Source organism: Ostrinia nubilalis, chromosome Z, assembly GCF_963855985.1.
Source record: "Ostrinia nubilalis chromosome Z, ilOstNubi1.1, whole genome shotgun sequence".
Classification (NCBI taxonomy): domain Eukaryota; kingdom Metazoa; phylum Arthropoda; class Insecta; order Lepidoptera; family Crambidae; genus Ostrinia; species Ostrinia nubilalis.
Genome location: NC_087119.1, coordinates 11,951,548 through 11,976,915, shown reverse-complemented (window position 1 = coordinate 11,976,915; position 25,368 = coordinate 11,951,548). Strand labels below are relative to the sequence as shown.

The window sequence follows — 25,368 nt, the reverse complement described above, 5'->3', positions numbered from 1 at the left end:
GAGCGCGCGTGCACGGCCGGTGCTGTTCCTCGCGCTCGCCAGGCGCGCAGCGGCCCGCCAGGCAGACGCGCGCCCGCGCTATTGCCCCAGACCCGCACGTCACAGAACACGAGCCCCACTTGCTCCAACGGCTCCACACCTTACGGGCCTTTAACGTCTCCTCGTCGCGGCACTCTTGAACCAAAGCATTATTTAAAAAAGTAATAGGCGCTAATCATTGATTGAAACGTAAACAATATCATAATGGAAACCCTTTAATTGTTTGTTTAATACAAATTAAAAAAAACTTGTAATTAAAGGTAAATACACGTTGACCAGAGATAGAAAATCTACCATCTGAATTGAGGAGCCACCTCGGATCATGAAAAGTATTGAATGTCAACACAAGAAACAAGAGCCACAGATAGATGACAAATTTTCAACTGAATTCAGAAGAATTTTTCCAAATCTTCCATTATGGTCAAATTATGGTCTAATAATACCACTCTACCATCGTCAGGAATTGAAAGCTACTTCAAATCTTTAAAACGATTTCTCTTCAAAAAAAAATTACAGAAGTATCGAATCGATGAATTATTTATCCTCGTAGCGCCCACGCGCCTTTTGATAAACCAAAATAAACATGGCGACTACAGCCCAGAACTTTTTTCAACTATAACTTTCAATTATCGCTCATGCGCCTTTAAAATTAACTTTAAAGTTAAAGAAATAATTTAATTAAATTTCTGAACGCAATATTAGGAAACAGTTTCCGGTATGCTACCATTGGCTGTCACAAATGACAGACGGCAATTTTTGAAAAATGGCCCGCGGTATGGACTGCTCACGAACACGTGGTAAGTAAATCGCATTTTTTATGATAAATCGTGACTGTCGAGTATGTTTTTATGCAAAAAGTTGCTAATGAATAGGTATTTCTTAAATAGAGATAATTAGTTTGCATTTTTAGACCTGAAATTCTGCGAAATCTTGGTTTGAAATAAATGTACTTTGTGAAGTCGATTGGGTCGAAGCTAGTACTAAAAATATCTTAATGTTTTTAGTTTGTGGCTTTGTGAATAAATGAAATAAATAAATAAAAATGCAACTTATCATTCACAAAAAAAAAACTCTTTACACTACTAAGTTTTTGTGTCTAGTCAGTGTAGTTTTAAGTGCACCTACACTTATCTAGCACTATTCTAACCCAGTTTTGTTAGCCAGAGGTTAAGGATTGCATTGAGCACCTTTATGCAAGGTACAGTTTACAGGTTTGCGGGATGATGAAATCCAAGCCATTATGGACGATGGTACTCTGGACAATTCGGAGTTCGAAGATGACGGAGAAGCAGATGCAGATTTTGTAATAAATCATGGAGACAACGCAGACAATAGTTTGTCGTCAGACATCAGTTTAGAAGATGAAATTCCTCTTTCCGAATTTTGAAAAAGAACTAAAATAAACATATTAATCTTAAAAAGATATATAATTTTACATCACTTAATAATTCCTTTTAATCTAGTAATTGTGGCTCGATGGCCTTTGTAAATAACAAAAGGTAGACAAATAATTGAATTTAAAAACACATGCTAATATAATCATAATTATACCCTGAAAGTTTCACTTCAAACCGGTAACTCTAACACATACGAATTTCAACTCAAAATCTTGGGCTGATAGGACTATAACTATTATAGGATGGCAACATTCTATACTACAGATTACGTTTTTCGGAGCTGCTCTCCTGGAGACTGAAATTGCACTGGCTACGAATGATCTTGATGAGTAATAATGATATACAGATTAAAGAAGCTGCACTCTCTCGAAAAAGGAAGCATTCACTTAAATGTCAAACACCGGAGAAAAAAATGAAATTATCAGTCTTTAAAGTCAAATAAAATTAATCGGTGCCTCTGAATCAATATTTTCGTCGAAAATTGGCGGGGTGAAGCCGACACTACTGAAACATAGCTAAGGGGGTTAAACGGGGTCCACGCGTACGAAGTCGCGGGCGGCCGCTAGTAGGAAATAAAATTGATTTTTACTTGCTATTCCTTTGGGTTCGCTGTGTGTAATACAGGTTACAACTTAGAAAGCTACATCCTTATTTGCAAATTCCGCCTTTGTACATTGTTTATCATACCATATAGCATGACATAAAGAAAATTATATTGAATGATCCGAATGGCATTGAAAAAGTTTTTTGAAAGAAGTACCCAAAATTATCTCGTTGAAAAATAAATGTTACCAATTGTTAGGGGGTATCGAATACCTGCCTGCAATGAATGATGGCCTCGGGCACTATATGGCGCATGCTTTTATTCACTGCAGACCCACGATACCCCTGGCGATACCCCTGGTGGTATCGTGGGTCTCGTTAAAGAACTACACTTCAGACCCACGATACCCCTGGGAGTAAAGTTGACAAACGAGGACCGGCGCGGGCGCGGCGGGCGGGGAGGGGACGCACAGTGCACACGGCCAGTGCACAGTGTTGTGGAATACCTCTTTGAATTCTAAATTGATTTCATTGAACATGCAATAAAAATTATATTGTTAAAAATAAAATAACAACAATTCATACCTACATACTCGTATAATGAATAATTAGTATCAGGTAAAGTACCAGGGCAACATAACCATAAAGGAGCAATTTTGTGATACATATTTATTTCTCGGGTCAACCAAGAAGAATTTGATAATAGCTCCTATAAGGTTATGTTATCCTGGTACCTTTTATTTACCGTAGTAAATTCCTTTTTTCCCCACTGCTCAACTAGACTGCTCAACTGCGCAACTGTTCAACTGACTGGTTGGTTATATTTCCCATACACACTGCCCTACTGGAGAAGTTTTGTAATTTAAAAAAAAAACTTTATTTTGACTTCATAAAATTAAAATATAGCCTAAAATTAATATTATGTAAATAAAAAAAATATAAATTATTGATAATCAAGGTCTCTTTTTTTTCTCAAGGGCAAACTACTCATTTAAATCATTGTCACACACAACGTGGTAGACGAAATTACCTTTTTATCACATCAAATAACATAAAGTACCAGGACAAAAATAAATAATTATAGTCAAAATGTTAATTTATAAGCGCTATTAATTAATTATTCGTTGTATGTAGGTATGAATTGTTGTTATTTTATTTTTATTTTTAACGATATAAATTTTATTGCATGTTCAATGAAATCAATTTAGAATTCAAAGAGGTATTCCACAACACTGTGCACTGGCCGAGTGCACTGTGCGTCCCCTCCCCGCCCGCCGCGCCCGCGCCGGTCCTCGTTTGTCAACTTTACTCCCAGGGGTATCGTGGGTCTGAAGTGTAGTTCTTTAACGAGACCCACGATACCACCAGGGGTATCGCCAGGGGTATCGTGGGTCTGCAGTGCTTTTATTAACAACCAAAATGTGTGTTACGATGACCAAGCAGTTTTTATACAAGTATTGAAACCTGTGTATAACCATAACACATTTTTATCTCAGGTCTAACATTTTTTTTTACTTCACCGCAATGTTTTAACAAGCAAGGATTACTCAATCATCAACCGAAAAAAAAAAAAAAAAGGCAATCTATGGCTCGTCGGCAAAGGGTAGAACCCTTTAAAATAAAGAGGATATAAAAACACGTATCGCTTTAATTCTGTTATGCATTTCTTAAGAATGGCATGTAATTCAAATTAAGAGTTTTCAAGAAACATTAAATACACACTCTGATGATTTAATTGCTCAATATTTCAAACTTTTATCAGATCCTGTCGTAAATGAGTATGATATACAAAATGAGACCCGAAATCTGCGTGCTGTATTTTAATATTAGATCCTTACATAATTATGAAATTAGCGTTTTGTCAAACTACCACCCACTTTGATCATAAATATCAGGCGTCTGGTTTGGAATGACAAATTCAGATTTATTTCAAAATTAGACTAATGTATTTGTGTTTTAAATTTAGTAGTTCATTTGTTTTCACGCCATTTTTTTTAATCTATCACATTCGGAAAATAGAAACCTTAAAATATCGCTTATATTTACGAATATGAGTTCCACCGTGGCACCAGTGCTGCAGAAACAACTCGAAGGCCGGCCCTAATAACGAGAAATTGAAGGTCATCGTGGAGGAAGAACCATCACAAACTACGTCAGAGTTAGGGGCAGGCTTCAGTGTAACTGATAAAACAATTTGAAGAAATTCACCTTAAAGAAATTGCAAAAGTGAAACTTCGAAAAATTGGTACCGCATGAATTAACTGAAGTGCACAAACAAACACGAATTGAGTCCTGTATTACATTACTCAACCGTCACATTAACGAGGGAATTTTGAATCGTATTGTTACTTGTGATGAAACTGGATCCTGTACGATAATCGGAAATGCTTATCACAGTGGTTGAACCCTGGAGAACTGGCCAAATATTTGAAATCTTATCCTAAGAGAAAGTTGACTCAAAAGAAGGTACTGGTGAGTGTTTGGTGAACTAGTGCAGGAGTTATACACTACAGCTTCCTAAAATCTGGTCAGACGATCACGCCAGAACTGTATTGTCAACAGTTACAAGCCATGATGGAAAAGCTTGTCATTAAACAACCGAGACTGGTAAATTGCTCTAGCCCAATGCTTCAAGACAACTCCAGACCCCATACTTCCAAAGAGACGCACAGTATTTTAAAATCACTTGGAAGCGGACATTTTTTGGTGAATACATGACATGATTTATCAAGTAAATCTAAGGATTTTTCTAAAAGAAACCCGTTGTCTATCTTCAAGTTTTCGAGAAAAAAATTTACAAAATTGGCTTATTTCGTGTGTGTTAAAATACGATTTTTCGTTTATCTGGCTTATGTGAGTAATAAAGCACACAATTTCCCTTTTTTTGAGCTATACATCAGTGTTCCTCATAGATTTAGGTAGGTAGTTATTAATGTTTTTAGAATTTTATAGTAGGTAACAAAATACCCTTATTAAAGTTTTTTTTTTCAGCAACGCGTTGCTGAAAAGAAGGCGAAGGTGAAAAGAGGGCGGAAACCAGCAGTTGGTCTGGAAAAGCAAATTGATATTTTTACTAAATATAATTATGATCAATAATTTTAGACAATCCTGGAATAAAGTACAATGACCCAATTTTCATAGTCATGTCGCTAGAGTTAAATTCAAAAATATTTAAAACGAGTTACTCAAAAGTTTAGTTCCGGGCTCAGCTCGACATCAACCCAAACGAAACTTACTGACAAAGAACACATTAACTTAGCTAACAATGCTTTTGGGGCGTTAGTGGGACACGAGCTAGGTAATGTTCATGCTTTTTGAAAGTAATAAATCCTTAATTTTATGTCTCGGTATTTTACTATTGAAGACCTTTCTTCTGATGTCCATATTGAGGGAGTTGTTAAAAATATATGTTCCGCCATTTTTGGCGGCGGCCATCTATCTTGGACCAATTTTCATCAAACATAGCTAAGAACATTCCCGACTAATCCACCTTTAAAAAAAAACTAGATCAAACATATAACACCCCGTCGTTTTTTCGTCGGGGGTAAAAATCAGAATGTCAACATATGACTAGTTAGCCAATAGGAATAAAATATAAACAGAATGCCACCTAACACATATTAGCCCTCTTATTGACTTCAAAGAAGAAGAATAATTCATATTTCTTAAAATATCCTATATATCATAACAACACAAACAACGCCGGAAACATTTTTTTTACCAATTTTTTCGCTACATGGTAATCTTTGAGAGAAGAATTCATTAAAAATATAGGTATATACATTTTGTAATAAGACTCGAGGCTTACTTGCCTCCATAGAAGCTGGCTCTGATACAAAGGAGTGTGTGAAGTTTCAGAACTGTTTTTAGACCACCAAGGCAGTTTTTCAACAACGAATGAAGTGATGGGTCCCATGTTTCCAAAAGGAAAGCCAATATAGGAACATAGAAAGGCTCGTACCTACCGGTGATTGACTCTGCGTCCGAATCCATAACATTTTGTAAATCATTCAACACTAAATTCGTCCTGTAGTTGACTGGATCCGTTTTTGACTTCTCCTCAATTATGAGATCTATTAGTTCGATTGGATTGAGTAGTAATTTGCCGTCTTTAGTTTTGTACGTCTTACTATCAACTAAGTAACAAATATATGAAATTATTGACAGTATTCCATAAAGACTTTTAATATACATAATAATTATTGTTAATTACAATAATTGTTTTATTTCAATAGATTGATAAAAATAAAATTATTTTGATAGGTACGAGTATCCCATGTCTTTCAATGACAACTATGACAGTTTACGGACTAATAAATCAGTCGTTCATCAAAAACCATGAAGGTTGTAAAAAAATAAATTGCAGTATTTTGTAATGTTTTAATTTTGTTATAGTGTGTGTTCACACATTAAGAGAAGACTGACATGAATCACACAGAGTGATTCTACTGACTCCTGAATGATAGAGCACCAAGTAGGTATTTTTAATGTGTATCCCTCGTCCTTATGACTTGCTGAGCCCCACATAACCCTCATAATAAGAGAAAACTTTGACCTGAATCACACAGTGATTCCACTGACTCCTGAATGATAGAGCACCAGTTTTTTTAGTGTGTTTGCCTCGTCCTTATGACTTGCTAAACCCCACATAATCCACATAATAAGACTTTGACCTGAATCACACAGTGATTCCATTGACTCCTGAATGATAGAACAACTATTTTTTTTTGTTTTCCTCGTCTTTATGACTTGCTGAGCCCCACATAACCCACATAAAAAGAGAAGACTGACCTGAAACACACAGTGATTCCATTGACTCCTGAATGATAGAACAACTATTATTTTTTTTCGTTTTCCTCGTCTTTATGACTTGCTAAGCCCCACATAATCCACATAATTAGACTTTGACCTGAATCACACAGTGATTCCATTGACTCCTGAATGATAGAACAACAATTTTTTTTTGTTTTCCTCGTCTTTATGACTTGCTGAGCCCCACATAACCCACATAAAAAGAGAAGACTGACCTGAAACACACAGTGATTCCATTTACTCCTGAATGATAGAACAACAATTTTTTTTAGTGTGTTTACCTCGTCTTTATTACTTGCTGAGCCTCACATAATCTACATAATAAGAGAAGACTGAACTGAATCACACAGTGATTCCAATGACTCCCGAATGATAGATTTTGTTTGCCTCATCCTTATGACTTGCTGAGCCCCACACAACCCACTTAATAAGGGAAGACTTTGATCTGAATCACACAGTGATTTCACTGACTCCTGAGTCATAGAGCACCAAGTTTATTTTTAGTGTGTTTGCCTCGTCCTTATGACTTGCTAAGCCCCACATAATCCACATAATAAGACTTTGACCTGAATCACACAGTGATTCCATTGACTCCTGAATGATAGAACAACTATTTTTTTCTCGTTTTCCTCGTCTTAATGACTTGCTGAGCCCCACATAACCCACATAAAAAGAGAAGACTGACCTGAAACACACAGTGATTCCATTGACTCCTGAATGATAGAACAACTATTTTTTTTTGTTTTCCTCGTCTTTATGACTTGCTGAGCCCCACATAACCCACATAAAAAGAGAAGACTGACCTAAAACACACAGTGATTCCATTGACTCCTGAATGATAGAACAACAATTTTTTTTAGTGTTTACCTCGTCTTTATTACTTGCTGAGCCTCACATAATCTACATAATAAGAGAAGACTGACCCGAATCACACAGTGATTCCAATGAATCCCGAATGATAGATTTTGTTTGCCTCATCCTTATGACTTGCTAAGCCCCACATAATCCACATAATAAGACTTTGACCTGAATCACACAGTGATTCCATTGACTCCTGAATGATAGAACAACAATTTTTTTTTGTTTTCCTCGTCTTTATGACTTGCTGAGCCCCACATAACCCACATAAAAAGAGAAGACTGACCTGAAACACACAGTGATTCCATTTACTCCTGAATGATAGAACAACAATTTTTTTTAGTGTGTTTACCTCGTCTTTATTACTTGCTGAGCCTCACATAATCTACATAATAAGAGAAGACTGAACTGAATCACACAGTGATTCCAATGACTCCCGAATGATAGATTTTGTTTGCCTCATCCTTATGACTTGCTGAGCCCCACACAACCCACTTAATAAGGGAAGACTTTGATCTGAATCACACAGTGATTTCACTGACTCCTGAGTCATAGAGCACCAAGTTTATTTTTAGTGTGTTTGCCTCGTCCTTATGACTTGCTAAGCCCCACATAATCCACATAATAAGACTTTGACCTGAATCACACAGTGATTCCATTGACTCCTGAATGATAGAACAACTATTTTTTTCTCGTTTTCCTCGTCTTAATGACTTGCTGAGCCCCACATAACCCACATAAAAAGAGAAGACTGACCTGAAACACACAGTGATTCCATTGACTCCTGAATGATAGAACAACAATTTTTTTTAGTGTGTTTACCTCGTCTTTATGACTTGCTGAGCCCCACATAACCCACATAAAAAGAGAAGACTGACCTGAAACACACAGTGATTCCATTTACTCCTGAATGATAGAACAACAATTTTTTTTAGTGTGTTTACCTCGTCTTTATTACTTGCTGAGCCTCACATAATCTACATAATAAGAGAAGACTGAACTGAATCACACAGTGATTCCAATGACTCCCGAATGATAGATTTTGTCTGCCTCATCCTTATGACTTGCTGAGCCCCACACAACCCACTTAATAAGGGAAGACTTTGATCTGAATCACACAGTGATTTCACTGACTCCTGAGTCATAGAGCACCAAGTTTATTTTTAGTGTGTTTGCCTCGTCCTTATGACTTGCTAAGCCCCACATAATCCACATAATAAGACTTTGACCTGAATCACACAGTGATTCCATTGACTCCTGAATGATAGAACAACTATTTTTTTCTCGTTTTCCTCGTCTTAATGACTTGCTGAGCCCCACATAACCCACATAAAAAGAGAAGACTGACCTGAAACACACAGTGATTCCATTGACTCCTGAATGATAGAACAACAATTTTTTTTAGTGTGTTTACCTCGTCTTTATGACTTGCTGAGCCCCACATAACCCACATAAAAAGAGAAGACTGACCTGAAACACACAGTGATTCCATTGACTCTTGAATGATAGAACAACAATTTTTTTTAGTGTGTTTACCTCGTCTTTATTACTTGCTGAGCCTCACATAATCTACATAATAAGAGAAGACTGACCTGAATCACACAGTGATTCCAATGAATCCCGAATGATAGATTTTGTTTGCCTCATCCTTATGACTTGCTGAGCCCCACACAACCCACTTAATAAGGGAAGACTTTGATCTGAATCACACAGTGATTTCACTGACTCCTGAGTCATAGAGCACCAAGTTTATTTTTAGTGTGTTTGCCTCGTCCTTATGACTTGCTGAGCCTCACATAATAAGAGAAGACTTTGACCGGAATCGCCTGAGAAAATATCTTTTTGATGAACAAGACAATTTGTAAATTAAATAAATTCTCTTGTAAGAGTTTTCTTAAATAAATATCTTAAAACATATAGGATTATGAGCGATTGCGTGGCATGTTACCGATCCCAAGTATAACAAATACGTAGGGCTGCTGTGGTTAATCTGGTTTTTATGTGATCTAGGTAGGATTAATAATACCTACTAACACACTCATGCATAAACATACATTACATGCAACATACACTTGAAGAGCATTGTGTTAATTTGTGTAAAACTTCTAAATATTAGTGTCTATCCACTTAATATGGTTGCCACAGAACACCAGCGTTATGGCTCTAGGTCCTAACCTAGAGCATAACACATGCTGAGTGGCCATTTTAGTTAAAATAAAAATTTTTTTTTTTCTTTTTTTGTGATTCTATTTATTTTCTTGTATTTGGTTCTACGTAGACTGTGGCTATGTGTGTGTGTGTTTTTTTTTTTTCAATACATTTTTTTTACAAAATTGAAACTTAATCATTATTATGAAAATGGCAAAGTTTAAGAATTTGAATGCAAGATCTCTCAATACAGGTGAGGATGAACTTTATCAGTTCGCTAACTATGGCCTACTTATGCTTACTCAGCGACCTTAACATCGAACTCCTCCGACTTTTGTCGCCAACACAACTTAAAACAATTAAGTCACAGAAGCGACAAGAGACAGAGACATACTGGATGACATACAAATGATACCTTTGTTGCAGGGAAGTAATAGTGGTACATAATCGAAGCTTAAGCGACCATGGTAGAGTAGATTCGGTAGATTTTAATGTAAGAAAATCCAAATTTATGAAACATTAAGTACTATACCTACACAAGAAATTTTTACAACATCAATATATCGCTCTTCGAGAAAGATTTGAAGTCGATCGCATGGAGATCAATAATGAAAAATACAGATGTAAATGTAATGGTTAAATCTCTTGATAAACTTATCATAGACTTGTTTGATAGACACGCGCGAATAAAACGGAAAATCCTTAATTCGCCGCCAAAACCATGGATTACAGACACAGTAAAACGAATGATGGAGCTACGGAATGAGGCATTACAAAGATCACAGATAAAGAAAAAGCTCTAAAGAATATTAACGCCGTCTCAAAATTTGTTCACAGCCTAGAGGCTGTGCTCTATAGATAGAGCGCGAGAAAAAAACATGCTACAACAATGTTTTGAATAAAAACTTGGATAAATCTAAAGAACTATGGAGTAATATTAGGAAAACATCTATCAATGAAACCTCTAACACAAGTATTATCCCAGAACATATAAACTGATCCCGACATGTTTAATAAACATTTTTTGAAATTGCCGGAAAAGAGCTTACTCACTCGGAAAAAGTTAATATGACAATATGAAGTGCGAGACACAAGGTGAGTTTAGACTACGCCCTGTAACTGAAGAACAAGTAAGGAAAATCATACACAACATAAAGACCAATGTTTCAGGACACGATACAATAAATATAGAAGGTTGAACATTTACATACCTCACCTGTATTGAGATATCTAGCTTTCAATGGCCTTCGCAAACTGTTAAACTTGAATTAGCCATATTTCATAATAATGATAGGTTCTGTTTTGTAAAAAAAAATGGCCTTATGACTTGCTGTACCCCGATTTTGCCTGTTATTTTTGAGAAATAACATAGAAAATTAAATATAAAAACCATTTTTAATTATTTAGGCAATCTCACATCACCGCTGGACAAAGGATAAGGACCCAAGGATTTCCACTACGATCGGTCCTTCGCTGTCCGCATCCAGGTAGGTACTCCGCGCGACCTTCACACCAGATAGTCCGTCCACCCAGTGGTCGCCACTCGAGAACTTTTCTAACTTAACACCAGGTGCGATTGTGGTCAAATACCTGCCTTGTTATGCATAAAAAAAAAGAAATGTGTTGAAGAATTACCTACATGTTTCTCTCGTAATAGGTTAGTTTCTACTAGCTACTACTACATCGTCATCATCATTTCCGCCGCGAACGTCCGCTGCTGAACATAGGTCTCCCCCAATGATTTTCATGATGACCGGTTGCCAGCGGCCTGCATCCAGCGCCTTCCCGCTACCTTGATGAGGTCATAAGTCCACCTTGTGGGTGGACGTCCTACCTACGCTGCGCTCTCCGGTACGTGACCTCCACTCCAGTACTTTGCTGCCTTCAGTTTCTACTATTTTCTACTAAAATATATGAAAGTTATTATTCAGTTGCATAAAGAAAACCTCCAGAATTTATGCTACTCAGTCGATGGACGCAATGGTGGGCTCAGTCAACCTGAAAGGAAAAAACACTTTAAGAGGAAAAAGGTACTTGCATGCAGGTTATAAATTTCAATGAAAGGTAGACAACTTTACCAATTAATTGCATTTTAATATCAATTAAATCTATAAGATAGAAGTTATATTGGACACCACAACAGTAAAAAAACCCACAAACCATTTATTAAAGGCATTTATTTAAGAAACAAAGTCCTAGAAACGTAACAATCTCCTAAATATAGAAGTAAACGATATTATGTATATTTTAAAGATATTAAGAGTTATTAATCTTTTTGAATTAGTTATTTAATATATTATCAGTGTTATTGGGATCTGCACGTTTAGGTACTTAAATTAATTAGGATAGATACACAAAGGGAAAGTACTATAATGCCATATAACTTGATTATAAGAGTTTGTACTGCATCAGTACTGCAGTACCAGAACAAAAAAAATACAGCTGAGATACTGTTACTAAATAATTCTTCGAGCCGGTGCAAGTATATTAACAAACTTTTTAATTACTCTTTCGCAAATGATACGACAACAAATTCTATAGGTACTAAAATAAATTTCCCTTTGTGTGATTTAACCTTGAGATACTAGTGTTTTATTCGAGTAACGTTATTAAATTAAATGGAACACAATTCAGTGACATTTCAATTATTCTATTATGCAGTGGATATGCATGGCTCACTCGAGGGTTAAATATACAAACGAACAAACGAGAAAATTAAAAATTTTGTAAGTAAGCCAATTCTTGTGATACATGGAGAATTTGGGTGACCAGGTGAACGACGTACTCCATAAAACATTGGTGATACGGAAAACATTTTTTTCTCACAGTACAATGTATTTATACATTCGGAATTAATTTGTGCCGGTATGATATCGAGTTTGGGTCGGTGAAACGAGTTTACTGTTAAATTTTTGCCAACGTGTCCCTTGCTCTATATCTGTGCTTTAAGTGTCTGAGCTGACCTGAAATCGCTTAAGATGGAAAAGGTCAAATTTTCCAAAGGCACTTTTCAAAACAGAGAACTCCATTATTGTGTATCCCCGTAAGGAAGGAAAATTGAGACTTAAATCACAATTGCTCAGCGTTTTAAAAAGGAGTCATGCTCCTTATTTAGATTCGAAGTCTATTTAGAAACAACGAGATCCGATGAAAGTAGCCCTTTATGGCGGAAGTGCAAGCTGAAATGGCGCGAAGAATATAATATGATACACGAATCCATAATTAAATATGAAGTCACGAGGGTCAGCTAGCTAGAAATTAAAATTCTTAGTACGCCAGTTGTTCATAATTGGAATCAAAATGAATTGAACAAGTCAAAATTTAAAAATTATAGTGGTTCTATGTTTATTTATAATACTACTTTCTCCGTTTTTTTAAATGACTGGGACATTACATACACTGTAATATATTATGTATTATTATCAGAGAAACAATCAATTTTGTACCTTATTATTAATCAATTAATTACTATCATTTAAACCATCTTTTATATTTCATTTAGGTGAATATATTGTCTATCTGTAACACTCAGTTATTTTATACATAACTAGCTGACCCGGCGAACTTTGTTCCGCCTTAATGGCAATAAATAAGCAGACTTTTTTTTTAATTTCGAACGGGATAAAAAGTATCCTATGTCCTTCTCCTGGCTCTAAACTACCTCCCTGACAATTTTCAGCTAAATCGGTTCAGCCGTTCTTGAGTTATAAGTGGTGTAACTAACACGACTTTCTTTTATATATATAGATATACATACATCATATTAATAAAATCGTGTCAGTAAAATATACCAATAATAAATATACAATAATACATCGCACCAAATACATAATGAACTGTTGACCTTTGGCTAATATGAGCGTGGCATGGCGTTTTGGTTTAATTAGATGCTTTATAAGCATGCATTATTGAAATGACTTAGACTTATAATAATTATATTTGAATCTATAGCTATGTTTGCACAAAAAAGATGAACTTACACAGGACACTTCTATCCCACTGTGTGTATAATCAGACTTTTGACTTGTCTTTTATTGGGACTACTATCTACAAAATATTTATACTATAGGTAACTGACAACATCTCGACAAAACATTATATTACTTATGATCATATAGTGAGCGTTCATTAAATATTTTCACTCAGTTAAACGAGTATTATATGGTGTTATAATTGAATTTAATAAATAATTCTATTTTACTGTAAAATTTTACATCGCTCTGCAACATAAGTACCAACCGAAGAAAATATCTCGCATAATAAGCTTACAATCATGATAGCAGCGTCACAATACTTACACTTAATTTAAAACTACATCTACTCAGGTCACATTTTGTGTTTTTGGTTTCCTTAATTTCGTAATTATTACAGCAACACTTCGACTGCTTATTTATAATTTTGCCAATTAACATTTCGAGTGTTTACGACATGCAGTTTAATTTAAAGTGCCAATTTTTGACCGACCCTAACTATAAATAATGCATCAAATGAAATAAAAAAAATATTATAAATTGATGCAATAACATATTTTTCAATAAGTGATCATAATAATATCTTACAAAAATATGGTGAAATCCTTGATTCATTATTATATTTTGCCATATTATGTTTGGATAAATTAGAATACATACTAGGATGTTCAATTACTTTGAAAGATTAAATCATATTGTAAACGTAATTTTAGTTAACTTTAAAAACATGCTACATGCCCCTCTAAACTTTTTCGGTGATTACACGTATAATGATTAGGTGTATGTATACATATTAGTCGAATTACTTATATCCAGCACCTGTTATACACTCGCGAGCGCAAAAGTATGGAATCACTTACATGAAGTTGTTTCCACGCGATCTTATGTACTAACGAATTTGTTAGTAACAAAAAGAGTGGCACCATTTTAAAGATTAAACTTTTAACTTTAAATTTATACCTCTGGTCATCCCTCTGTGATGGGCACCGACGCTGTTCAGAACTTGGTCTCGGGATAAAGCCACCAGTCTCCCGAAAGCGTCTTAAGACTTTCGAAACCCAGGACTGGCTTATGTGGAGCAGGCGTGCGACAGCCCGCTGGCTGAGCCCTTCTTGCAATAGTGCAACGATTTGTGCTGCTTCTGAAGGTGTAGAATCCCAGGTAAAGTGTCAAAAGAAGCGTATATGTGTATGGATCAACGTGTGAAAGCAAAAATCCGAAAACACGTGCTTTTATAGGGGGAAAATAGGCCGCAACTCGCGACGTACCAAACAGTTGATGTTGATACATGTCTTTTTCCTTACTTCTTCACATCAGCCGGGATATCTTTTTAAATACTGGTGTAATTTAAATGAATTTGGTATCAATTTGAAGTTAAAAGTTTAATCTTTAAAATGGTGTCACTCTTTTTGTTACTAACAAATTCGTTTGTACACAAGATCGCGTGGAAACAACTTCATGTAAGTGATTCCATATTTTTGCTCGCGAGTGTATAAATAAAATAGTATATAAGGTGTTATTTTTTGTACTGATCATACTTTACCAACGCATCTAATAAAATCATACAAATACAACCCAAGTGTTTTTAAAAAAAAATTCAGGCTAGTTTTTGTTTTTACTTTTCCTAACAAAAAAAAGATATTATTTTTACAACCATCCTGTCTTCACTCACTGCCTCTCTCTCTTTCTTTACTCATTTCATTCATACGAGTACGAACAATGGCCGCGCGCATTCATTCAACGTTCACACACATAAAGGTTAGATTACACTAAACCTACGTTACCAAAAATTATCACTCGTGAGTATGTACGATGTTACGTCATGTTAATAGGTACTACGCGCTGGGAGAAACAAAATCTAGCTACATAAGTAGGTAAATAAGTGTATTTTCATTAGTGTAATAGCGGGGGACTTTTCCAACGAACCGAGGCGAATCATCCGCGTTAAACTAGAAATTTAAAAAAGGATAGAAATTGGAATTCAATATCTACGGTTTCGTAATGCCTACGCAATTTATTTAGAGACGTAATAAAAAATTGATAGGTACATACCTATTACTACTTCGCTTCGCTTCAGTGGAAATGCACCCTAATATTGAATATGAATAGGTGTTGTAAATAAAACTCACTGATCAATTTTCCTGGTTTTAATTCCTAAATTATGATTTGCCATCACACTTTAGATTCATTGATTTTACTTATTCACACATTTACCTATTTTGAATGTTGTTATTTAAAGTTCCTAGGTTATTATTACACTAATCACAATACATTTTGAACGTCAAGCCTTTGTTGAATGTTCACGTAAACACTGTCTTGCACTGTCTAATCTAGCCACGATCGAATTGAGGTAATGCTTTCGGGCTGCACACTTGCTTGCTGTTCACTAGACACCACGTCGGATGTTGTATTCACAATTCGCGCACTAACTTTTTTACGGAAAAAGTCCCTTTCGCGTAAACAAGCACTCATCTGTCCAAATCACACTGTAGGTATGTACCTAGGTAGACTTCCGCAATAACCATCGATAGAACTAGGTCGCGGTCGTGGCCCTTTGGCAACAACTCCTTGATAAGGCATTCCGTATTTTTACGCAAAAGCCGCCGTCTGCGGCGCTCGCATCTGGGTACCGCCAGCACTGTGCCGGTGATTGAAATTGAAATCCAGAACTTCGTCCTCGAAGCGCACGGAATCTCGTCAAGTCAGGATACGGCTGCGCTCCCTGAAGCGCTGCGCGGCTCCAAACAAGCAATGAAGGTTTTCGACTCGTAAATGTTTCTCGTCGGCCAGTTAGTGTGCCCGGCATTGTAATAAATCACACATACACTGCAATACGTTTGGGCGCATTGGACGGACTGGGACGATTATTTATGTTGTTGCGCTCCCGCATGCCGATCGGCGGCTCGGCGCGGGCTGTGGGCGCGGAGCGACTGGCATGGCAGCGAGCGATATCAATATGGCCGACTCACGCGGCGCGGCACGTGGCAGGTCGTTGCCCTCGGCCGGCTACTACGATAGTGCGTACAAACGAATACTCACCGCGCTCAAAGGATGATTTATTTTTTATTTTTTTCGAAACATTCTTTGTCGTTTTACTCGAAAACTAGCCTGAATTTTTTTTTAAAAACACTTGGGTTGTATTTGTATGATTTTATTAGATGCGTTGGTAAAGTATGATCAGTACAAAAAATAACACCTTATACATACATATTTGAAACTAATCATCGGTAAAGGATGATGGGCACAAATGTATGGAAAGTGGTACCCGCTCCAATAGCCATAACCAATATATATTTCAAAAGGCCTTTAGATGTAGGAAAATGTCTGCTATGGCGCCAGTTCTAATTCACGTTTTGAAAGCAGTAATTCCACTAAGTATTATATGAAAGTATAACACAATCATCCATGTATACGAGTATGTACTATGACTACAATCTATTAATATAACTAAAATAAACATTCAAAAGGAAAGGATTGTACCTACGATGAACTACCCAAGCTATTAGCCCTTTATTCGCTTTCATCATCATCATCATGATCATTTTAGCCATAGAACGTCTAGTTGAACATAGGCCTTCCCCAATGATTTCCACAATGGCCGGTTGGTAGCGGCCTGCATCCAGCGCCTTCCCGCTACCTTTATGAGGTCGTCGGTCCATCTTGTGGGTGGACTTATTGGGTCTTGTGGGTTTATTCGCTTTAGCAACCCATAATAAAATCCTTAAGAAGTAATAAAACTCTAACCCCTTTATTAATAAAAGTTACACCCTAGTTGAACTCTGGTTTAAATTGTCATTTGGTATGGAAATGTCATTTTAATCCAAGGTTTCTACTAGGTGTAACTTTTTATTAATAAAGGGGTAGTAGTTCTTTAAATAAAAATATTTATTTCACAACTATCCTTATCAATAATTATAGAGTTTTAAGGAAGGATGCTGGAGCAGTAAACACTTCATGCCTCGCACAACCTAAGTACCATACTATGGACACGTATGATACTTAGGTTACATAAAAAGTATGTTTATCTTCGAACGCAACCAGATCTGAGGCTGGTGGCCATAGTAAATGTTGTTCGTCTTGGTAAGACCTTTCAAATGACACTACAAACATAACTATTGGAGCCGGGTACTATTCTGCTAAAAAGTATGTTTATCTTCGAACACAACCAGATCTGAGGCTGCTGGCCATAGTAAAAGTTGTTCGTCTTGGTAAGACCTTTCAAACGACACTAGAAACATATCTATTGGAGCCGGGTACCATTTTGCCCATTGTCCTTTTTATAACTTAAATTAACATAAAATAAATTTTATACACATTAGTACTACATATTAATTAATGCACAAACGATACAGATTCACAAACCCGCGTATTTATTATTTCATTAAATATACCAAACTTTTTATTGTTGATTAAAAATGGTAAGTACGGCACTTAGTTTAGATTTTTTATTATTGCCATTTTTCCGTTTATGTCAGAATTGAAAAGGAGAAATTACATAAAATATAATAATAACAAGATGACGTATGTATTCGTATGTTTGAAAGTTCTAACTATTCGCGTAAGTCACAACTAACTTATACACAGCTAAATTATAGGTCATTATTAAATTAATAAATTCAGGTAAAATTCTTTAAAAACGTTTAGTCTAAGAATATAAAGTTACAGGTTACCGGTAAGGAAATCAGAACTGTCACAAAGTCACACGTTGCCTGACAATACGCTAAAACTTAGGCGGCGTGCGCCCGCACCCAACAACCGCGCTGGAGTAACAGGCACCGGTCTGGTTACTGAATTAAAGTTTAATTAATATAAAGATTATTTCATTACGAACACGGTGGTATATAAACCAGTGAAAAGTAAAAAAAAAATCAATTTTTAGACAACCCATGTGCAATATAGTTATTGACACATATTGTATAAAAAATACTTTTCATCCATTAACCAACAAGTCACACGCATACGCTGCTCAGCTCATACATACGAGTACATATTCTACGGTGCGGGTACACGCGCGCGTTTTAGCGGAGACCCTAGAAACTGCAAGTTTGCACACAGCTGCTGTGCTACGTGTTTTAGAAACTCTTGGTTATTTCAAGTGTAGCAGTAACGCCATATAAATGTTATCCGGCAACCATAAAATGTGAAGTTTCCCAGCATGCCCATGAATTATTATGTATTTTAACTAAAAACTATTATAATATACCTATTCACAAGCCTTAGATATAGAAAATAATGAAAATTCTCTATAGGTCATCACGTTAATTTATGGCTATCACTTTAATAATATTGATAGAATAGGTATTTCCATGATATAATTTTGGAAATAATGTGCAATACGTGGCATACTGTACCTCTATTACGAAAAACTTTCGAGTTCGTTTCGTTGCGTATTCAAAGTGTCATCGAAAAATTTTGTATGAAAAATTAAACAGCGCCCCCTATATTATAGCCGCCCTAGGGGGCGCTGTTTAATTTTTCATACAAAATTTTTCGATGGCACTTTGAATACGCAAACGAAACGAACTCGAAAGTTTTTCGTAATAGAGGTACTGGTTCCTTTTTAACGCAAGGTCCTTTTTCATAATCGTGATATTCGTGACATTACAATGTATGTACAATATTATATAAAACCCGTCATTTTGTTTTTCATTTATAAGGTGTTAATAGAAGCCTTGTAATGATATTGACATTATACAGTGTGAGTCACGTTAAAGTGTACATATGAAAATAGATGAAAGTAGACCTATTTTTATCGACAAAAAAGAGGTCAAAAATTTTTTGAGATTTTTTTTAAATTTTTTATAGAATTTTTTTTCTTCCAATTACTTATTGTAAAGAAAACGTAATAACTTTTAAACTAAGCGGTATATCCTGATAAAATAAAAACAGTAATAATGTTAAATAACAGGCGATACTAAAAAAATACATAAAATACACAAAAAATGCCAACAAATAATAAAAAATGATACTTTTAGAAAAAAATCTGCTTAGAAATTCGTGTTTTTTTGGTTATTTGATAAATTTCTCCAAAAATGCCCCTATAACAGGTGGTTTTTATTACTTTTTATTATTCTCTATCGTATTATCTTTGTAAAACCAAAAATCGCATGTCTCTATCCCTATCACAACATTTGCTGTGATCGTTTGAACAAAGGCCGGCCACAACATTATTTTCCGCTACAGGTAGAGACAATTTTAATTTTAACTAAAATGCTTATTTTACTTCGAAATCTTTTGTTTTTATTTGACCTCTAACTTGTCTTTATCAAAATTACAAATCTAGAGCCATTTTCAGTTTCGTTGTTAACGAAGCGTTGAATGGCGCGCCCGGAGAGGCTTAGTTCAAACAATCATTGCAAACGTTGTGATAGGGATAGAGACATGCGATTTTTGGTTTTACGAAAATAATACGATAGAGAATAATACAAAGTAATAAAAACCACCTGTTATAGGGGCATTTTTTGGAGAAAGGATGATGGACACTTTTCTATGGAATCTGGGCGTAAAACCAACAGAAATGTAACTACTATTATTTGTTAGGACTTATTATCAGAAATATATTTTCATATAAATAACTATCAAAAACTCCCGGGTTTGCTTGGAAATTGACATAATGTGTAATAGTAATAGGTGCTTTATTGCGCAAACAAAAAATATTATTAATTAATATACTTATCTACTCACATTTTAAATACATTAAGTTATTTATCCATTATTATGTCCAACAGTTCAGGAGTGGGGCCAACAAATGGTATATTTAAACCATGTTCTACATTATAAGTGTAGGACCATACCTAGGTACCATTTAGAGAAATGACATGTACACAGTCATGTTTTAATGGGATTTCCACCAGTTAAGTTGTAGTGTTGTCGCATAATCGATCACGGATCGATTATTAATCGATATTGCCAAATAACGATTTATCGATTAACAATTCGATTAATCGATTTTATTGATTACCATCATTACTATCATTTGATTGTTAATTCAATTCCTTATTTTCAGCAATATAATCGATTATTGCCTATCGAATAATCGATTATGATTTATTCGGTATACATACTTACTAAATCGATAGAATCGATAGTAAGATATGATACAATACTTTCAATATGATCGATAAAAGCAATCTAATTGACCTAATACTATTTTATTACCCTAATGTGATGTGAAATACTATGGAAACTTTGCATATTCAACGACCTCTATCTCCGTATCCCCGCGTATTTCAGGATTGTTGTCATACTATGAAATTAAGTACTAGTATTAAGCTTTCATTTAGTATACTTTTTGTTTCTGTTGGTTTAACGCCCAATATGCCCATCATCCTTTATCAAATAACCAAAAAAACACGAATTTTTAAGCAGATTTTTTTCAAAAAGTATCATTTTTTATTATTTGTTGGCATTTTTTTATGTATTTTATGTATTTTTTTAGTATCGCCTGTTATTTAGCATTATTACTTTTTTTATTTTATCAGGATATACCGCTTAGTTTAAAAGTTATTACGTTTTCTTTACAATAAGTAATCGGAAGAAAAAAAATTCTATTAAAAATTAAAAAAACATCTCAAAAAATTTTTGTCCTCTTTTTTGTCGATAAAAATAGGTCTAGTTTCATCTATTTTCATATGTACACTTTAACGTGACTCACACTGTATATCTTTGGAAATATCTAGTCATAATATATTTTTTACATTAGATTTTAATTTTAATTTTTATTACTTAAGTGTAATAAATGCATACAACCGCTCTCTAATACAGGTGCTCTACCCAATCTGTGAATCGCCATTGGTGGTATAACTAAAGGACCAACTAAACAAAATACCACTTTATAATATTTTACAAGGGAAGCAATCTTACCCTGCCCGAAAAAATTGAAATGCAAATATAATATGTGCTTCGGAAGGCACATCAGCCAGGAGGTTTCAAGAGGTTTGTGTGATGCCCACGGCATAGAATCAGACATCAAGGATTATTAAGGACGTTGCACATTTATCAACCCGGAAAGGGATCGTAACCGTATCAACTGGAGTCGGTCAGTATTCTTTGTATGAAACTCCATACTGCAACGCATACTTCCGCCCCGTAACCGTAACGTAAACGCCTCGCCTCGCGATTGACAGCGCGCGAAATGCGATGATAGTTCGCGAAAGGCGATATGGTGTTGATCCATTTCAGAGTTGATAAGTTTGCTATGAGCTATAACCAACTTTTCAAAGCAATATTATCTAAAACTTCTGCACGAAGTGTTCGACTATGAGAACTATTTTGTATGAATCATTTATTTTGTAGAAATTATTGTGTGTGAATTTTATGGATTGTAAAATAAATACTAAGTTTTAGATGTATTTCGCTCAATTAAAACTTTCGTTCTTTAAGCCGATTTCGATCATTAATAGTCTATCTATAGCATCAAGCAACAATACATTTTATAAATTCGCAGTACATTAAGTTAAACTTGGTTTTGATGTCTAATATTATTATTTTGATGTTACCCAATGTTAATATTAATATTTTTAAACATATAGACATGTAGGATGATGATGATGATAATAATGTTTTGAATTATGTTCCTCCTCTTGTTATAAATAAACGTTTATATAATTTATATGTATTATATCTAGAGGAGGCTCTATACAGGGTTATCTTTATGTCTAAATTCAAAATATTAAATTATTGTATCACTCACATCGAGTTTCAGTTAATTTATTTAACGTTTCGGTAAATTGAATGTAAATCAATCATAATAATATGTTAGTCGTAAACACATTAAAAACGATGTTAAGACTGAATCACTACAAACAACAAGCAGTGTTTTATTTAAAAGGGCTACCGTTCTGTGTTATTTCAACGTGTAAGTAATGCATGTTTAAAAATTACAATTCTATAATATTTATTTGTTAAGTAGTAACAATTATGCACCTTTTAACTTTTTATTTGTCATGATATTATTATTGCAGCCAATTGAACCAATTGGCTGCAATATACATATTGTGTATGTAACGTATAGAAGAATAATTATTATGATAATGTATGTAATAGGAAACTTTTCTTTTATTTATTTTCTAAGAAAATAAATAAAAATAAGTGTATTAAGAATGTTTAAGTCAATGCACCGCTGTTTACTCTTTTGCCATTATTCCGCACCGTCCTCAAATTATACTATGTATATTGTATATGATTTATTTTAGCTTAAAACAAAAAATAATAATTACCTAAGTTAATATTAAAATTACTTATAATTACATGGATTTAGAGTGTAGGATATATTGTTATTGTTTTATTATTACATTTTGAATGGATACTTAGGCACTTAATCTGATAACTCTGATTCTAGTTTATAAAATATATTTTTACTTTGGAAGAAGAGTATTTGTTTTGACATTATTTTAAAACAATTGAACTAATAAAAGGACCTAAATATTTTACCTATAAATAATTTCAGCTAGACTAGATTGACAACTTAAACAGGTACATAGCTAACGAGATCATATTACGCCGCGTGTACAATACGAGTTTATTCCGCAAAATAATAAGGTTCGTGCGTTCAGCGTTCATTCGCAAAATTGGCGATTATCTTAAGGCATGCCCACTTATCACATAAACGTAAATAAGTTCAGTATAATAGTATGTTGGTACAAATAAAGGTTCAAAAATAAATAAATAAAGAGATACATCTTACTGGACCCACGACGCAGGCACCCAGAGAGGTTCGGACTGCACCTTCCAAGCTGCTTTCATGAGCTGCGAAAGAGCACTGGCCAAGTCTTCATTTAAAATTTCTTCGTCAAACATATATCCGTAGAGGAAATTAATACGATTTGATGAACGTATTATATCCGAAAATTCTTCTTCCTGTAAATGCAGAAGTTTTTTTTATACAATAATAAAAATTTATAAATACTTTCATATGCTGTCAAAAAGACACTCCTTCAGACATAAATTTAATAGGGGTGCAATAATAAAATGTCTTGTTTAATGAGATTAAAATTATGAGTAATATGAAAAATTAATACCGTAAAAGCTCGAGAGCTCTCTTTGTCAAAAGTGGAACGAGCATTAGCAGCCGTTCTTGTTTCAGTTAATTTCTCTAAAGGAGGCGGTTTGATGAAGACTATATACGGTCGCAATCGAGGCGTGCGAAGCATCTTTAACGCTTGCCAGTGAGGACTAATGACACACACGCGCCCTGAAAATAAGACAATAATCAAATTTTAATCGGTGTTAAATCACAATATTACGCTATAAAGCTTCAACCACACCTTCAACAAAAATCGTAAGGATTGGCACTACACTCAGGTACTCAACGCTAAGGCAGATGGGGCTATACATCACTTGAGATGCGCACGCGTAAATATTTTATTCATTATTATTATGTATACACACGACGAAACTTCTATGCGGGTGGCGCAGGACCGGTCTTTATGGAAATCCTTGGGGGAGCCCTTTGTCCAGCAGTGGACGTCATTCGGCTGAAACGAACGAACACGACGCTCATCGCTGCCTCTGTGTGACGTCGCCCATAACCAGTGTAAGTGCGCTGTTGCACCGTCTGCCACGAGTATTTGCACCGAGTATACAGTAAATGGTATGTTTTTTACTTAAAGCTTACCTGAATTCACGATACTCTCTACGCTCTCTGCGGAGGTGCCATATAGATTGCCTTTATATTCACCATGTTCTATGAATTTTCCATCTGCAATATCTTGTTCCATTTTCTCGCGACTGACGAAAACATATTCTTTGCCATTCTGTTCACTTGGTTTTAATGTACGAGAAGTAACTGAAATGTAAAAATTAATAGAACTACACATACACTTTATAAAATCTCTTTAGTTACTTTAAATAAAAAAATTTATACATTAAATTAAATAAACATATTGAGTATTGAGTATTGAGTATTATCACTTAATCTATAAATTTGGAATACCTACTTGGTAAGTTTCAGTTCAATATTTATTTATTTGAGAGATATTCGGTACAATGGCAAAAACTCTTGTAATTGATTTGGAATATAGTGGACAAATGCACATTTATGCAGCGGACTTAGCGGCGTCTTTCTATGCCAGACATTAGAAATCTGTGAAATTATATCGCAGGGGCTAGATAGGGTCACTTAGAAATAACTTACAGGGCACAGGTGTGACGAATTTTTCAGGGTCGGTGGCGACGAGTCTTCTCCGCAATTCATTCCTGCCAACTCCCGGCGCACCGACCAGCACAATGGGTCTGACGAGCCCTGGTCTGGGATACAGTCGCGCTACCTCCTCGTACGTCGGTATCATTTCGCGATCGAAATCGTCATTTTCTGTAATATCGTATATGATCTTTTTCACTTTCGGCGTAGACTTGCATGGCAGGAGTGCAGTGGCGGTCGGTGTGGGTGAACACGGGGTTTTGGGCGCGCAATCCGAGTTGGCAGTGGAAGGACTGCAAAGCGCTGGTTTACCTGCGGTGGGTACATGCAAAATGGATAATGATGATGGCCAAAGCTAATGCAGTAGGTATTAATGTACTCGTATTTGGGTTAAACTGTTTTGATGGCAGATTATTCTCGTAATTAATCGAGTCGCTTGGGCTGTGGATTTATTTGCAGC

General features: G+C 35.2%; 2 protein-coding genes across 7 annotated transcripts in view; both read right to left on the bottom strand.

The window, feature by feature from the left end:
* Positions 1-6,154, bottom strand: part of LOC135086819 (uncharacterized) — a 31,370-nt gene extending 25,216 nt beyond the window's left edge. The window contains exon 1 of one of the 2 annotated variants that reach the window (XM_063981613.1): positions 5,941-6,154. In XM_063981613.1, coding sequence (XP_063837683.1) covers positions 5,941-5,989 — 49 coding nt within the window. In that variant the 5' untranslated portion in view covers positions 5,990-6,154. The remainder of the gene's footprint in view (positions 1-5,940) is intronic. The other variant, XM_063981615.1, reaches the window with a different exon arrangement.
* A 5,055-nt stretch (positions 6,155-11,209) lies between these two features.
* The window catches only part of LOC135086546 (MAGUK p55 subfamily member 7), a 28,148-nt gene continuing 13,989 nt past the window's right edge, over positions 11,210-25,368 (bottom strand). For 2 of the 5 annotated variants that reach the window (XM_063981278.1, XM_063981281.1), the window contains 5 exons: positions 24,903-25,220; positions 24,384-24,554; positions 23,788-23,960; positions 23,454-23,626; positions 11,210-11,795 (listed from right to left, as the gene is read on the bottom strand). In XM_063981278.1, coding sequence (XP_063837348.1) covers positions 11,762-11,795; positions 23,454-23,626; positions 23,788-23,960; positions 24,384-24,554; positions 24,903-25,220 — 869 coding nt within the window. In that variant the 3' untranslated portion in view covers positions 11,210-11,761. Of the gene's footprint in view, positions 11,796-21,426; positions 23,627-23,787; positions 23,961-24,383; positions 24,555-24,902; positions 25,221-25,368 lie in introns of those variants that run through there. The other 3 variants (XM_063981282.1, XM_063981283.1, XM_063981279.1) reach the window with 2 other exon arrangements.